The sequence below is a fragment of the Oncorhynchus masou genome, chromosome 11 (assembly GCF_036934945.1).
Source record: "Oncorhynchus masou masou isolate Uvic2021 chromosome 11, UVic_Omas_1.1, whole genome shotgun sequence".
In the NCBI taxonomy this organism is placed as follows: Eukaryota; Metazoa; Chordata; class Actinopteri; order Salmoniformes; family Salmonidae; genus Oncorhynchus; species Oncorhynchus masou.
This window is the reverse complement of record NC_088222.1, coordinates 55099695-55116787: the sequence shown is the minus strand read 5'-3', so window position 1 is coordinate 55116787 and position 17093 is coordinate 55099695. Positions and strand designations below refer to the sequence as shown.

Sequence of the window (17093 nt, the reverse complement as noted above, 5' to 3'; positions counted from 1 at the left end):
CGAGGCCGAAAGGAAGAACCCGGTATTCAAAGTGCCCTAACGGAGTGTTAAACGCCGTCTTCCACTCGTCCCCCTCCCTGATGCGCACGAGATGGTAGGCGTTACGAAGGTCCAATTTGGTGAAAAACCTGGCTCCCTGCAGGATCTCGAAGGCTGAAGACATAAGAGGAAGCGGATAACGATTCTTAACTGTTATGTCATTCAGCCCTCGATAATCCACGCATGGGCGCAGGGACCTGTCCTTCTTCTGAACAAAAAAAAACCCCGCTCCGGCGGGAGAGGAGGAGGAGACTATGGTACCGGCGTCGAGCGAAACAGACAAATAATCCTCGAGAGCCTTACGTTCGGGAGCCGACAGAGAGTATAATCTACCCCGGGGGGGGAGTAGTTCCCGGAAGGAGATCAATACTACAGTCATACGACCGGTGTGGAGGGAGAGAAGTGGCCTTGGAACGACTGAACACCGTGCGCAGATCGTGATACTCCTCCGGCACCCCTGTCAAATCGCCAGGCTCCTCCTGTGAAGAAGAGACAGAGGAAACAGGAGGGATAGCAGACATTAAACAGGTCACATGACAAGAAACATTCCAGGATAGGATAGTATTACTAGACCAATTAATAGAAGGGTTATGGCGCACTAGCCAGGGATGACCCAAAACAACAGGTGTAAAAGGTGAACGAAAAATTAAAAAAGAAATGGTTTCGCTATGATTACCAGAGACAGTGAGGGTTAAAGGCAGCGTCTCACGCTGAATCTTGGGGAGAGAACTACCATCTAAAGCGAACAAGGCCGTGGGCTCCCTAACTGTCTGAGAGGAATGTCATGTTCCCGAGCCCAGGTCTCGTCCATAAAACAGCCCTCCGCCCCAGAGTCTATCAAGGCACTGCAGGAAGCAGATGAACCGGGCCAGCGGAGATGGACCGGAAAGGTAGTGCATGATCTTGAAGGAGAGACCTGAGTAGTTGCGCTCACCAGTAGCCCTCCTCTTACTGATGAGCTCTGGCTTTTACTGGGCATGAGGTGACAAAATGACCAGCGGAGCCGCAGTAGAGACAGAGGCGATTGGTGATTCTCCGTTCCTTCTCCTTGGCCGAGATGCGGATACCCCCCAGCTGCATAGGCTCAGCATCCGAGCCGGCGGAGGAGGGTGGCAGTGATGCGGCAGGTGGCAGTGATGTGGAGAGGGGAGCAACGGAGAACGCGAACTCCTTTCCACGAGCTCGGCGACGAAGATCAAACCGTCGCTCTATGCGAATAGCGAGAGCTATTAAGGAGTCCAGACTGGAAGGAACCTCCCGGGAGAGGATCTCATCCTTAACCTCGACGAGGAGACCCTCCAGAAAACGAGCGAGCAAAGCCGGCTCGTTCCAGTCACTAGAGGCAGCGAGAGTGCGAAACTCAATAGAATAATCCGTTATGGATCGATTCCCCTGACATAGGGAAGACAGGGCCCTGGAAGCCTCCTCCCCAAAAACAGAACGGTCAAAAACCCGTATCATCTCCTCCTTAAAGTCCTGATACTGGTTAATACACTCAGCCCTCGCCTCCCAGATTGCCGTGCCCCACTCACGCGCCCGTCCGGTAAGGAGAGAAATGACGTAGGCGATGCGGGCTGCGCTCCTGGAGTAAGTGTTGGGCTGGAGAGAGAACACCACATCACACTGAGTGAGGAATGAGCGGCACTCAGTGGGCTCCCCAGAGTAACACGGCGGGTTGTTGATCCTGGGCTCCGGAGACTCGGAAACCCTGGAAGTGGGCGGTGGATCGAGGTGGAGTTGGTGAACCTGTCTTGTGAGGTCGGAGACTTGGACGGCCAGGGTCTCAACAGCATGTCGAGCAGCAGACAATTCCTCCTCGTGTCTGCCTAGCATCGCTCCCTGGATCTCGACGGCGGAGTGAAAAGGGTCCGGAGCCGCTGGGTCCATTCTTGGTCAGATTCTTCTGTTATGTACTTGAGTGAAGACCCAAAAGCGGTTTTAACAGAAAACAGAGTTCTTTAATGAAAAAACAGGAATGGCATAAATCCTCTTCCGACGTTGTATAGTGCAGGATGCACCTGCCAGGCCGACTCCGACAGGATAGGACAAGGTGGAAGCAAACGAGACGATAGCTTGCTTCTGGCATGAAAAACACAAACAAGAATCTGACACTGAAAGTAGCAGGAACAGAGAGAGAAATAGAGACCTAATCAGAGGAGAAAGAGAGAACAGGTGGGAAAGGATGAATGAGCTAGTTAGGGGAGATGTAGAACAGCTGAAGAAGGAGAGACAGAGAAGGTAGCCTAATAAGACCAGCAGAGAGAGACAGAGTGAAGAGAAAGGACAGGAACAGACATAATAAGACATGACAGTTTATCGTTGTCTCTGATTGGGAACCATATTTAGGCAGCCATGTTCTTTGGGTATTTTGTGGGTGATTGTCTTCTGTCTTTGTGTCATTGCGCCAGATAGGACTGTTTCGGTTTTCATATTTGTTGTTTTGTATTTTGTAGTGTTATCGTCTATATTAAAGATGTTGAACACGAACCACGCTGCATTTTGGTCCTCCTCTCCTTCAACGGAAGAAAACCGTTACACCTATTCCCTAAATAGTGCACTACTTGTGACTAGTGAACTACATAGGTAATAGAATGCCATTTGGGACGAAGACAGAAGCTCAACAGAAAATCAGCCGCTCAGGGACATTTCTGTTGTTCTTTCCTCATCGCTTTTTTTTCTGCCATCCATTGTGATGAGACTGATCTCAGTGTCAATCCCCCCTGATGCCATTTTAATGCCATCCGATCCATGCATTGTACAGTTAATCCAGACCAAGGTCCCAGATGTGTTGCATTGGCCATTGGTCTCACTGGGAGAGTGCCTTGTAAACAGACTGCAAAAGAGGTTTACAATGTATTTCAATGGAGAGATGTACACCTTAGTTGGATAGAGACATGCTGTAGCGTTGAGGTAGATTTCACAAAGGAGAGGGCAGTGAAAAGAACATTGATCACCTCATATGGATTATGCTTTTCTTGCAGAGGTGGTTCTCCCATCAATGCTTGTTTGAGATTATCCTTCTTTGAGGAGTAACCTGTCTGAGACCTGAATACATTTGTGAGCAACATCGCAGCTCATTTCTGGGCTTAAGCTCAGTGGGCTAATGTTATTATTGAGTTATGCAGGTTCGATTCCACTATCAAAGCACAACAAAGCTAACCTCTCCACATGCTGTGTGTATGAGGCAGTGAAGTCCATTCTACTTTGGCTCATTATTACCCCCAATACCCTGGTGCGTGCGCGCGTGCGTGTACATATATACAAAAGTATGTTGACACCCCTTCAAGTTAGTGGATTCGGCTATTTCAGCCACACCCGTTGCTGACAGGTGTATAAAATTGAGTACACAACCATGCAATCTCCATAGACCAACATTGGCAGTAGAATGGTCTTACTGAAGAGCTCAGTCACTTTCAACGTGGCACCATTGTAGGATGCTATCTGTCCAACAAGTAAGTTAGTCAAATGTCTGCCCTGCTAGAGCTGCCCTGGTCAACTATAACTGCTAATATTGTGAAGTGGTAATGTCTAGGAGAAGGACTGCCCGTTCCATGATCTCGCCATCACGGTTGACAACTCCATTGTGTCCTCCTCCCAGAGCGCTAAGAACCTTGGCGTGATCCTGGACAACACCCTGTCGTTCTCAACCAACATCATGGCGGTGGCCCGTTCCTGTAGGTTCATGCGACCCTGCCTCACACAGGAAGCGGCGCAGGTCCTAATCCAGGCACTTGTCATCTCCCGTCTGGATTACTGCAACTCGCTGTTGGCTGGGCTCCCTGCCTGTGCCATTAAACCCCTACAACTCATCCAGAACGCCGCAGCCCGTCTGGTGTTCAACCTTCCCAAGTTCTCTCACGTCACCCCACTCCTCCGCTCTCTCCACTGGCTTCCAGTTGAAGCTCGCATCCGCTACAAGACCATGGTGCTTGCCTACGGAGCTGTGAGGGGAACGGCACCGCAGTACCTCCAGGCTCTGATCAGGCCCTACACCCAAGCAAGGGCACTGCGTTCATCCACCTCTGGCCTGCTCGCCTCCCTACCATTGAGGAAGTACAGTTCCCGCTCAGCCCAGTCAAAACTGTTCGCTGCTCTGGCCCCCCAATGGTGGAACAAACTCCCTCACGACGCCAGGACAGCGGAGTCAATCACCACCTTCCGGAGACACCTGAAACCCCACCTCTTCAAGGAATACCTAGGATAGGATAAGTAATCCTTCTCACCACCCCCCTTAATGATTTAGATGCACTATTGTAAAGTGGCTGTTCCACTGGATGTCAGAAGGTGAATTCACCAATTTGTAAGTCGCTCTGGATAAGAGCGTCTGCTAAATGACTTAAATGTAAATGTAAATGAGCAACAACGGCTCAGCTGTGAAGTGGTAGGCCACACAAGCTCGGAACCGAGAACGGAACCGAGTGCTGAATCTGTCCTCAGTTGCAACCTGCTTCCAAACTGCCTCTGGAAGCAACGTCAGCACAATATCTGTTTGTCGGGAGCTTCATGAAATGGGTTTCCATGGCTGAGCAGCCACACCCAAATGTAAGATCACCATGTGCAAACCGTCAGTCGATTGGATTGGTGTAAAGCTCACTGCCGTTGGACTCGGGATTATTGTAAATGCCTTCTCTGGAGTGATTGATCAGACTTCATAATCTGGTTTTGGCAGATGCCAGGAGAGCTCTACCTGCCCCAATGCACAGTACCAACTGGAAAGTTTGGTGGAGGAGGAATAATGGTCTGGGGCTGTTTTTCATGCTTCTGGCTAAGCCCCTTAGTTCCAGTGAAGAAAAATGTTAACGCTACAGAATGCAATGACATTCGAGACGATTCTGTGCTTCCAACTTTGTAACAGTTTGGGGAAGGCCCTTTCCTGTTTCAGCATGACAATGCCCCCATGCACAAAGTGAGAATTTGACTGACCTGCACAGAGCCCTGACCTCAACCCCATCAAACAACTTTGGGATGAATTGGAACGACTTCGAGCCAGTTCTAATTGCCCAATATCAGTGCCCGACCTCACTAATGCTCTTGTGGCTGAATGGAAGCAAGTCCCCGGAGCAATGTTCCAACATCTATTGGAAAGCCTTCCAAGAAAAGTGGAAGCTGTTATAGCAGCAAAGGGGGGACCAACTCCATATTAATGCCCATGATTTTGGAATGTGATGTTTGACGAGCAGGTGTCCACATCCTTTTGGTCATGTAGTGTATGTATGTGTCTGTAATGTGTCTCTAAGCTCATTTTCCTCTCTGCCCACACAGTTCTGCTGGGTGTGTTGACGGTGTGCGCCCAGACAGAGATGAAGAGGGTTGTCGGGGACAATGCCACACTGCCCTGTCACCACCAGTTCTGGGCAGGCGACGCCCCCACGCTGGACATCGAGTGGCTCCTCCTCAAGCCCAGCTCCAAGCAGAGAGTGGTGAGAGTGACTGACTTGACTGACGACTTGGGGTGCATCTCACTTGACTAAAGTGTCTTCCTCCCCTTGTGTCCTTTCCTCCATAACTAGACATGCGAAAGAAGATTCCTGGTTTCGGAATCTATATTGCTGTCACCTACCCTGTGTTTTCAGATCAGTAGGAGAGGACACAAGTACAGAAAGCAACTCCATACTATTGAGATGTATCATAGAACCAGAGGAAAGTATAGCATATATGTGTGTTCCTTTGTACAGGAAAGAGAGAAGTATATGGGAGGAGGGAGCACGAAGCTCGAGAGCAGTGGGCATTACTACCGCATGACATAAGATGACATAACATATGACTTCATGACATAAGATACAGTGCGTCACTATCTCCAGTTCATTGAGGCCAATATTAGTCTATAGGGACCCCCTCTTCTCAATGACTAGGAGGACCCCCAAAGGACTGAATCAAACTCTCATCCACTTCTCTCAACTTCAGAGCCTCTTTCAGCATGCAGGCTGTCTTGTTTTTGTCATTCTGGTTTCACTGAATCCATCTGCAGCTCTTTTTTATGACTGGGAATTGGCAGGTGGGTTTTCTTTCCATTTGGCCTCCAAGGTGCTGTCAGGCTCGTTAGACCAATACGTCCTCCTACTTTCTCCTTCCACTCTCTCCCTGCTGGTTAATAAAAGTGCTGCTGCTACAGTTTGCCTTTGGGCGAATGATCCTTTACTAGGCTTGCGGTTTATCCGCGGAAATAAAATCTCATTCGCCCACTTTACAGGCTCTGCTTGGATATCCATGGTGATATGTAATACCTGCAATGGGGGTTATACACTTTAATATCCATGGTGATATGTAATACCTGCAATGGGGGTTATACACTTTAATATCCATGGTGATATGTAATACCTGCAATGGGGGTTATACACTTTAATATCCATGGTGATATGTAATACCTGCAATGGGGGTTATACACTTTAATATCCATGGTGATATGTAATACCTGCAATGGGGGTTATACACTTTAATATCCATGGTGATATGTAATACCTGCAATGGGGGTTATACACTTTAATATCCATGGTGATATGTAATACCTGCAATGGGGGTTATACACTTTAATATCCATGGTGATATGTAATACCTGCAATGGGGGTTATACACTTTAATATCCATGGTGATATGTAATACCTGCAATGGGGGTTATACACTTTAATATCCATGGTGATATGTAATACCTGCAATGGGGGTTATACACTTTAATATCCATGGTGATATGTAATACCTGCAATGGGGGTTATACACTTTAATATCCATGGTGATATGTAATACCTGCAATGGGGGTTATACACTTTAATATCCATGGTGATATGTAATACCTGCAATGGGGGTTATACACTTTATGGTGATATGTAATACATGGTGATATGTAATACCTGCAATGGGGGTTATACACTTTAATATCCATGGTGATATGTAATACCTGCAATGGGGGTTATACAATGGGGGTTTTTAATATCCATGGTGATATGTAATACCTGCAATGGGGGTTATACACTTTAATATCCATGGTGATATGTAATACCTGCAATGGGGGTTATACACTTTAATATCCATGGTGATATGTAATACCTGCAATGGGGGTTATACACTTTAATATCCATGGTGATATGTAATACCTGCAATGGGGGTTATACACTTTAATATCCATGGTGATATGTAATACCTGCAATGGGGGTTATACACTTTATCCATGGTGATATGTAATACCTGCAATGGGGGTTATACACTTTAATATCCATGGTGATATGTAATACCTGCAATGGGGGTTATACACTTTAATATCCATGGTGATATGTAATACCTGCAATGGGGGTTATACACTTTAATATCCATGGTGATATGTAATACCTGCAATGGGGGTTATACACTTTAATATCCATGGTTATACACTTTAATATCCATGGTGATATGTAATACCTGCAATGGGGGTTATACACTTTAATATCCATGGTGATATGTAATACCTGCAATGGGGGTTATACACTTTAATATCCATGGTGATATGTAATACCTGCCATGGGGGTTATACACTTTAATATCCATGGTGATATGTAATACCTGCAATGGGGGTTATACACTTTAATATCCATGGTGATATGTAATACCTGCAATGGGGGTTATACACTTTAATATCCATGGTGATATGTAATACCTGCAATGGGGGTTATACACTTTAATATCCATGGTGATATGTAATACCTGCAATGGGGGTTATACACTTTAATATCCATGGTGATATGTAATACCTGCAATGGGGGTTATACACTTTAATATCCATGGTGATATGTAATACCTGCAATGGGGGTTATACACTTTAATATCCATGGTGATATGTAATACCTGCAATGGGGGTTATACACTTTAATATCCATGGTGATATGTAATACCTGCAATGGGGGTTATACACTTTAATATCCATGGTGATATGTAATACCTGCAATGGGGGTTATACACTTTAATATCCATGGTGATATGTAATACCTGCAATGGGGGTTATACACTTTAATATCCATGGTGATATGTAATACCTGCAATGGGGGTTATACACTTTAATATCCATGGTGATATGTAATACCTGCAATGGGGGTTATACACTTTAATATCCATGGTGATATGTAATACCTGCAATGGGGGTTATACACTTTAATATCCATGGTGATATGTAATACCTGCAATGGGGGTTATACACTTTAATATCCATGGTGATATGTAATACCTGCAATGGGGGTTATACACTTTAATATCCATGGTGATATGTAATACCTGCAATGGGGGTTATACACTTTAATATCCATGGTGATATGTAATACCTGCAATGGGGGTTATACACTTTAATATCCATGGTGATATGTAATACCTGCAATGGGGGTTATACACTTTAATATCCATGGTGATATGTAATACCTGCAATGGGGGTTATACACTTTAATATCCATGGTGATATGTAATACCTGCAATGGGGGTTATACACTTTAATATCCATGGTGATATGTAATACCTGCAATGGGGGTTATACACTTTAATATCCATGGTGATATGTAATACCTGCAATGGGGGTTATACACTTTAATATCCATGGTGATATGTAATACCTGCAATGGGGGTTATACACTTTAATATCCATGGTGATATGTAATACCTGCAATGGGGGTTATACACTTTAATATCCATGGTGATATGTAATACCTGCAATGGGGGTTATACACTTTAATATCCATGGTGATATGTAATACCTGCAATGGGGGTTATACACTTTAATATCCATGGTGATATGTAATACCTGCAATGGGGGTTATACACTTTAATATCCATGGTGATATGTAATACCTGCAATGGGGGTTATACACTTTAATATCCATGGTGATATGTAATACCTGCAATGGGGGTTATACACTTTAATATCCATGGTGATATGTAATACCTGCAATGGGGGTTATACACTTTAATATCCATGGTGATATGTAATACCTGCAATGGGGGTTATACACTTTAATATCCATGGTGATATGTAATACCTGCAATGGGGATATGTAATACCTATACACTTTAATATCCATGGTGATATGTAATACCTGCAATGGGGGTTATACACTTTAATATCCATGGTGATATGTAATACCTGCAATGGGGGTTATACACTTTAATATCCATGGTGATATGTAATACCTGCAATGGGGGTTATACACTTTAATATCCATGGTGATATGTAATACCTGCAATGGGGGTTATACACTTTAATATCCATGGTGATATGTAATACCTGCAATGGGGGTTATACACTTTAATATCCATGGTGATATGTAATACCTGCAATGGGGGTTATACACTTTAATATCCATGGTGATATGTAATACCTGCAATGGGGGTTATACACTTTAATATCCATGGTGATATGTAATACCTGCAATGGGGGTTATACACTTTAATATCCATGGTGATATGTAATACCTGCAATGGGGGTTATACACTTTAATATCCATGGTGATATGTAATACCTGCAATGGGGGTTATACACTTTAATATCCATGGTGATATGTAATACCTGCAATGGGGGTTATACACTTTAATATCCATGGTGATATGTAATACCTGCAATGGGGGTTATACACTTTAATATCCATGGTGATATGTAATACCTGCAATGGGGGTTATACACTTTAATATCCATGGTGATATGTAATACCTGCAATGGGGGTTATACACTTTAATATCCATGGTGATATGTAATACCTGCAATGGGGGTTATACACTTTAATATCCATGGTGATATGTAATACCTGCAATGGGGGTTATACACTTTAATATCCATGGTGATATGTAATACCTGCAATGGGGGTTATACACTTTAATATCCATGGTGATATGTAATACCTGCAATGGGGGTTATACACTTTAATATCCATGGTGATATGTAATACCTGCAATGGGGGTTATACACTTTAATATCCATGGTGATATGTAATACCTGCAATGGGGGTTATACACTTTAATATCCATGGTGATATGTAATACCTGCAATGGGGGTTATACACTTTAATATCCATGGTGATATGTAATACCTGCAATGGGGGTTATACACTTTAATATCCATGGTGATATGTAATACCTGCAATGGGGGTTATACACTTTAATATCCATGGTGATATGTAATACCTGCAATGGGGGTTATACACTTTAATATCCATGGTGATATGTAATACCTGCAATGGGGGTTATACACTTTAATATCCATGGTGATATGTAATACCTGCAATGGGGGTTATACACTTTAATATCCATGGTGATATGTAATACCTGCAATGGGGGTTATACACTTTAATATCCATGGTGATATGTAATACCTGCAATGGGGGTTATACACTTTAATATCCATGGTGATATGTAATACCTGCAATGGGGGTTATACACTTTAATATCCATGGTGATATGTAATACCTGCAATGGGGGTTATACACTTTAATATCCATGGTGATATGTAATACCTGCAATGGGGGTTATACACTTTAATATCCATGGTGATATGTAATACCTGCAATGGGGGTTATACACTTTAATATCCATGGTGATATGTAATACCTGCAATGGGGGTTATACACTTTAATATCCATGGTGATATGTAATACCTGCAATGGGGGTTATACACTTTAATATCCATGGTGATATGTAATACCTGCAATGGGGGTTATACACTTTAATATCCATGGTGATATGTAATACCTGCAATGGGGGTTATACACTTTAATATCCATGGTGATATGTAATACCTGCAATGGGGGTTATACACTTTAATATCCATGGTGATATGTAATACCTGCAATGGGGGTTATACACTTTAATATCCATGGTGATATGTAATACCTGCAATGGGGGTTATACACTTTAATATCCATGGTGATATGTAATACCTGCAATGGGGGTTATACACTTTAATATCCATGGTGATATGTAATACCTGCAATGGGGGTTATACACTTTAATATCCATGGTGATATGTAATACCTGCAATGGGGGTTATACACTTTAATATCCATGGTGATATGTAATACCTGCAATGGGGGTTATACACTTTAATATCCATGGTGATATGTAATACCTGCAATGGGGGTTATACACTTTAATATCCATGGTGATATGTAATACCTGCAATGGGGGTTATACACTTTAATATCCATGGTGATATGTAATACCTGCAATGGGGGTTATACACTTTAATATCCATGGTGATATGTAATACCTGCAATGGGGGTTATACACTTTAATATCCATGGTGATATGTAATACCTGCAATGGGGGTTATACACTTTAATATCCATGGTGATATGTAATACCTGCAATGGGGGTTATACACTTTAATATCCATGGTGATATGTAATACCTGCAATGGGGGTTATACACTTTAATATCCATGGTGATATGTAATACCTGCAATGGGGGTTATACACTTTAATATCCATGGTGATATGTAATACCTGCAATGGGGGTTATACACTTTAATATCCATGGTGATATGTAATACCTGCAATGGGGGTTATACAATATCTGTTAATATCCATGGTGATATGTAATACCTGCAATGGGGGTTATACACTTTAATATCCATGGTGATATGTAATACCTGCAATGGGGGTTATACACTTTAATATCCATGGTGATATGTAATACCTGCAATGGGGGTTATACACTTTAATATCCATGGTGATATGTAATACCTGCAATGGGGGTTATACACTTTAATATCCATGGTGATATGTAATACCTGCAATGGGGGTTATACACTTTAATATCCATGGTGATATGTAATACCTGCAATGGGGGTTATACACTTTAATATCCATGGTGATATGTAATACCTGCAATGGGGGTTATACACTTTAATATCCATGGTGATATGTAATACCTGCAATGGGGGTTATACACTTTAATATCCATGGTGATATGTAATACCTGCAATGGGGGTTATACACTTTAATATCCATGGTGATATGTAATACCTGCAATGGGGGTTATACACTTTAATATCCATGGTGATATGTAATACCTGCAATGGGGGTTATACACTTTAATATCCATGGTGATATGTAATACCTGCAATGGGGGTTATACACTTTAATATCCATGGTGATATGTAATACCTGCAATGGGGGTTATACACTTTAATATCCATGGTGATATGTAATACCTGCAATGGGGGTTATACACTTTAATATCCATGGTGATATGTAATACCTGCAATGGGGGTTATACACTTTAATATCCATGGTGATATGTAATACCTGCAATGGGGGTTATACACTTTAATATCCATGGTGATATGTAATACCTGCAATGGGGGTTATACACTTTAATATCCATGGTGATATGTAATACCTGCAATGGGGGTTATACACTTTAATATCCATGGTGATATGTAATACCTGCAATGGGGGTTATACACTTTAATATCGATGGTGATATGTAATACCTGCAATGGGGGTTATACACTTTAATATCCATGGTGATATGTAATACCTGCAATGGGGGTTATACACTTTAATATCCATGGTGATATGTAATACCTGCAATGGGGGTTATACACTTTAAGTGCTGTAGGGGGAAAACATATGCATTTGTTGAAGTCTTGATCCTTGCATTTGTTGATTTATAAACATCCCTACAAGGTCAAGTAATGAAGGAATGTTTTGACTTTGGGTCTAAGATAATGCTGTCGTAGACACAGTTTGATCATGGGTATTTCTATTAACCAGGAGGGGTAAAAGTAAGGCGGTAAAATAGTGGGGGTATTACACCATTACTTAACATTACTGCGTGTCAACCGCTTGAAAAATGTGTGAATTGGCTGGAAGCCAGGTGGTACACGCTCCAAATTGCTTTGTGGTTTGAGTAGAACATTTACATTTTGTCATTGTGGAGAGATGATGAGCGGCTTTCGGCTCACCGAACCGAGGCGCACGTGGACAACAGTGAATGTGTCAATTCAGGCTACAAGTGTAGGCCTAATGACAATTGCAGAATGTCATTACAATGTCATTACAATACACCTGGGTGTTTTGTGACGGATGTCTCTCTCCATTCATCAAATTCAGCACATTGCACTGTTGGGGTTTGGATGCTGAAATGATTTTGTGAGTGGACGAATGTGCGCAAGTAGCCTGCAGGAGTGACTTTGTTATGTGATGAAAACATCATGACTGGTTGTGTTTATGACACATTAAAAGGCATAGGCTGTGTGTCCATAAGGCTAGGGGAAGCTTGCCAAAAATGACATAGCCTAATTAGCTTACTCCTGTCTATACAGAAAGAAATAAAGTCGCTCAAAATAGGCTACTACAACAGAAAGCATGATTTGGCCACAGAGGATCGCTGTGGATTGTTTTAAATTAAACACAAATCTAGGGTTCCTACCCAAGCCGGCTGGTCTTTCGTTCATTTGGTTCGGTTGCCAGACACGCGATCCAGTCATTCAGTTATACTGGCTGGCTACATTCTTATCCATTGCTTGCTAGCTAACCACCTACAGCACATATGTCAGAGTCAAGGCCCGCGGGCCACATCCGGCCCGCGAGAAGGTTTTTTACGGCCCCTGGGATGATCTTGATTTATTATTAGAACCGGCCCGCAGACCGCAGCAAGCCGGCAGCCCGCAGATCTTTTACACGCACCAATACTACATTTCCCACAATGCAACGGTGACGCACCGAGCAGTAGGCTGCTTCATTTCAATATTTATTGGCACAGCAGTCGTCAGCATCACAGTAAAATTAACTTTCAGAGACCCATCAAAAATGGCAAAACGGAAGGTGGACACTGAGAACCGGGGGTTTCAAACAAGGTGGGAGTCGGAGTATATGTTCACGGAGGTAGCTGGAAAACCTGTGTGTCTTCTGTGTGGAGAAAGTGTGGCGGTACTGAAAGAGTATAATCTGAGACGACATTATGAAACGAAACACGCGGACAAAAACAAGAATATGGACATGGAACAAAGGCTACAAAAGGCAGAGGAATTAAAACGAGGCCTCAAATCTCGACAGGCTCTGTTCAAAAAAGCCAAATCACAAGGCCAGGCTGCTGTCAAGGCCAGTTTTATTTTGGCAGAAGAGATCGCTAAATCAGCCCGGCCATTTACGGAGGGGGATTTCATCAAAAACTGCATGATTAAAGTTTGTGACGAAGTTTGCCCAGAAAAAAGGCAACTCTTTTTAAATGTGAGTCTGAGCAGAAACACCATTGCCGAGAGAGTAGACCAGTTGTCCATCAATCTAAAAGAGCAGCTTGTGAAAAAGGGAAAAGATTTCATTGCATATTCCTTGGCTGTGGATGAGAGCACCGACATTTCTGACATTGCCCAGTTGTCAATTTTCATCCGCGGAGTGGACTCCAGCCTAAGCGTGACAGAGGAGTTTTTGGCTTTACGTCCTATGCATGGCACAACTACGGGGCATGATTTGTATGAAGAGGTGTCAAGATGTGTAAATGAGATGGAGCTGCCTTGGGAAAAACTCGTGGGTTTGACAACCGACGGAGCACCTGCGATGTGTGGACACAGGAGCGGACTGGTGGCGAAGATACGGGAAAAGATGCAAGAGGAAAACGCGACAGGTGAGCTGACAGCTTATCATTGTATCATACACCAGGAAGCGTTGTGCGGTAAAGCCTTGAAAATGGAGCATGTAATGAGCATCATCACGCGCACAGTTAACTTTATCAGAGCCAAAGGTTTGAATCACCGCCAGTTCAAGGCATTTCTGACGGAGTTAGAAACGGAGCATGGTGATTTGCCTTATCACACAGAGGTGCGATGGCTAAGCCAGGGAAAGGTGCTTCAAAGATGTTTCGAGCTTCGTGAGGAGATTTGTCTGTTCTTGGACAGCAAAGGGAAAGACACAACACAACTCCGAGACGAAATGTTTCTGTGTGAAATGGCTTTTCTGTGTGACATTACGAGTCATCTGAATGCAATGAACTTGCAGCTGCAGGGTCGGGATCATGTCATCTCTGATATGTACAGTACAGTGAAGGCATTTAAAACCAAACTGACTCTGTGGGAGACGCAGATGCGGAAAGAAAATTTGAGCCACTTTCCCAGCTGCCAGACCATGAAAGAGAAGCTCTCTACCAGTGCGTTCCCGAGCGCACAGTTGGCTGATAAAATAGGTATGCTTGCCGCTGACTTTCGACGCCGATTTGCTGACTTTGAAGCACAAAAAAGCAGGTTGGAACTGCTCGGTAACCCATTTGCTGTTGACGTGGAAAGCTCACCACCAAACCTCCAAATGGAGTTGATTGACCTCCAATGCAATGATGCACTGAGGGCAAAATATGCGGCAGTGGGTGCTGCGGAGTTCGCCCGTTTCCTCCCCGACACAATGCCCCAGCTGCGCATCCAGGCTGCTCAAACGTTGTCTATGTTTGGCAGCACATACCTGTGTGAACAACTTTTTTCTTTGATGAACCTGAACAAAACATCACACAGAAGTCGACTTACTGCTGAACACCTCCACTCAATTCTGAGGATTTCCTCAGCTCAGAGCCTTACCCCGAACATTGATGAACTTGTGGAAAAGATGGGACACCACCAAGTATCACCCTCAACCTCAAACAAGTGAACATTACTGTGCAATCACATATTTAGAGTTTTTACTCAGTTCAAGTTTAAAAGTTAAAGTTTAATATTTGTTTTCACTGCATGTTACTTCTCCTTAAACAAAGTGTTGTTTTTGATTAATAGATTTTTGCACTTTATTTTATTGTATTTCAATCCAATTATATTTTAAAAATATTTCAGTTGAGTGGATGATAGAAAATTGCTATTATTGTTTTTTTCTTTGAAGTAAATTTAGCCCACTTTTGCTAAAATAGAAAATATAGGCTACTGATGGTGCCTTGAATACCGGTTTCTTTCATTTAATGTTCATGTTATGGGGATTTTTATATAAAGGAAATTTGTCTTTTGTGTCTGTTGAAAATTAAAGATTACTGACAGAGCCATAAGAAAATATTGCTTTATTTATCTGATCATATTGGAATATATTTGTTAGGTTTTCAGTAGGTTCAATTAGGTTCACTAGACTATATGCGTCATTTAAAAATTTTTCAATGAACATTCGAACAGTCCGGCCCTCGGCTTGTAGCTAAAATTTTTATTTGGCCCTCCGTCCATTTGACTTTGACACCCCTGACCTACAGCTAACTTATAGTCATGTCAAACAGTGCAGCCTGCTTGTACAATTTATTTTGTGTTTCATTTTTTACTTTTATTTGTATTTTTTAACCTTTATTTAACTAGACAAGTCATTTAAGAACAAATTCTTATTTACAATGACTGCCTACCCCGGCCAAACCCAGACGACAGGACTGTGTCGAGGCATAGATCTGGGAAAGGGTAGCAAAGAATTTCTGCAGCATTGAAGGTCCCAAAATTGAACTCTTTGGCCTGAACGTCTGGAGGAAACCTGGCACCATCCCTACGATTAAGCATGGTGGTGGCAGCATAATTCTGTGGGGATGTTTTTTCAGCGGCAGGGACTGAGAGACAAGTCAGGATCAACGGAAAGATGAATGGAGCAAAGTACAGAAAGATCCTTGATGTAAACCGTCTCCAGAGCACTCATGACTTCAGACTGGGGCGAAGGTTCACCTTCCAACAGGACAACGACCCTAAGCACACAGCCAAAACAGTGCAGGAGAGGCTTCTGGAAAAGTCTCAAAAATGTATTTGGGTAGCCCAGCCAGAGCCCGAACTTGAACATGATCGAACATATCTGGCGAGTCCTGAAAATAGCTGTGCAGCGACGCTCCCCATCCAACCTGACAGAGCTTGAGAAGATCTGTAGAGAAGAATGGGAGAAACTCCACAAATACAGGTGTCCCAAGCTTGTAGCGTCATAAATATGACTCAAGGCTGTAATCGCTGCGAAATGTGCTTCAACAAAGTACTGAGTAAAGGGTCTGAATACTTATGTAAATGTGATATTTCAGTTTTCTAAAAACCCGTTTTTGCTTTGTCATTATGGGGTATTGTGTGTATATTTATGAGGGGGAAAAACGATTAAATCCATTTTAGAAGAAAGCCGTAATGTGGCCTG

At 42.9% G+C, this 17093-nt stretch overlaps 1 protein-coding gene across 1 annotated transcript in view; it reads left to right on the top strand.

Moving 5' to 3' along the window:
- Positions 1–17093, top strand: part of LOC135548856 (CXADR-like membrane protein) — a 128486-nt gene that overhangs the window by 97207 nt on the left and 14186 nt on the right. Inside the window, exon 2 of the mRNA XM_064978887.1 lies at positions 5302–5459. Within this exon, the coding sequence (XP_064834959.1) occupies positions 5302–5459 (158 nt within the window). The remainder of the gene's footprint in view (positions 1–5301; positions 5460–17093) is intronic.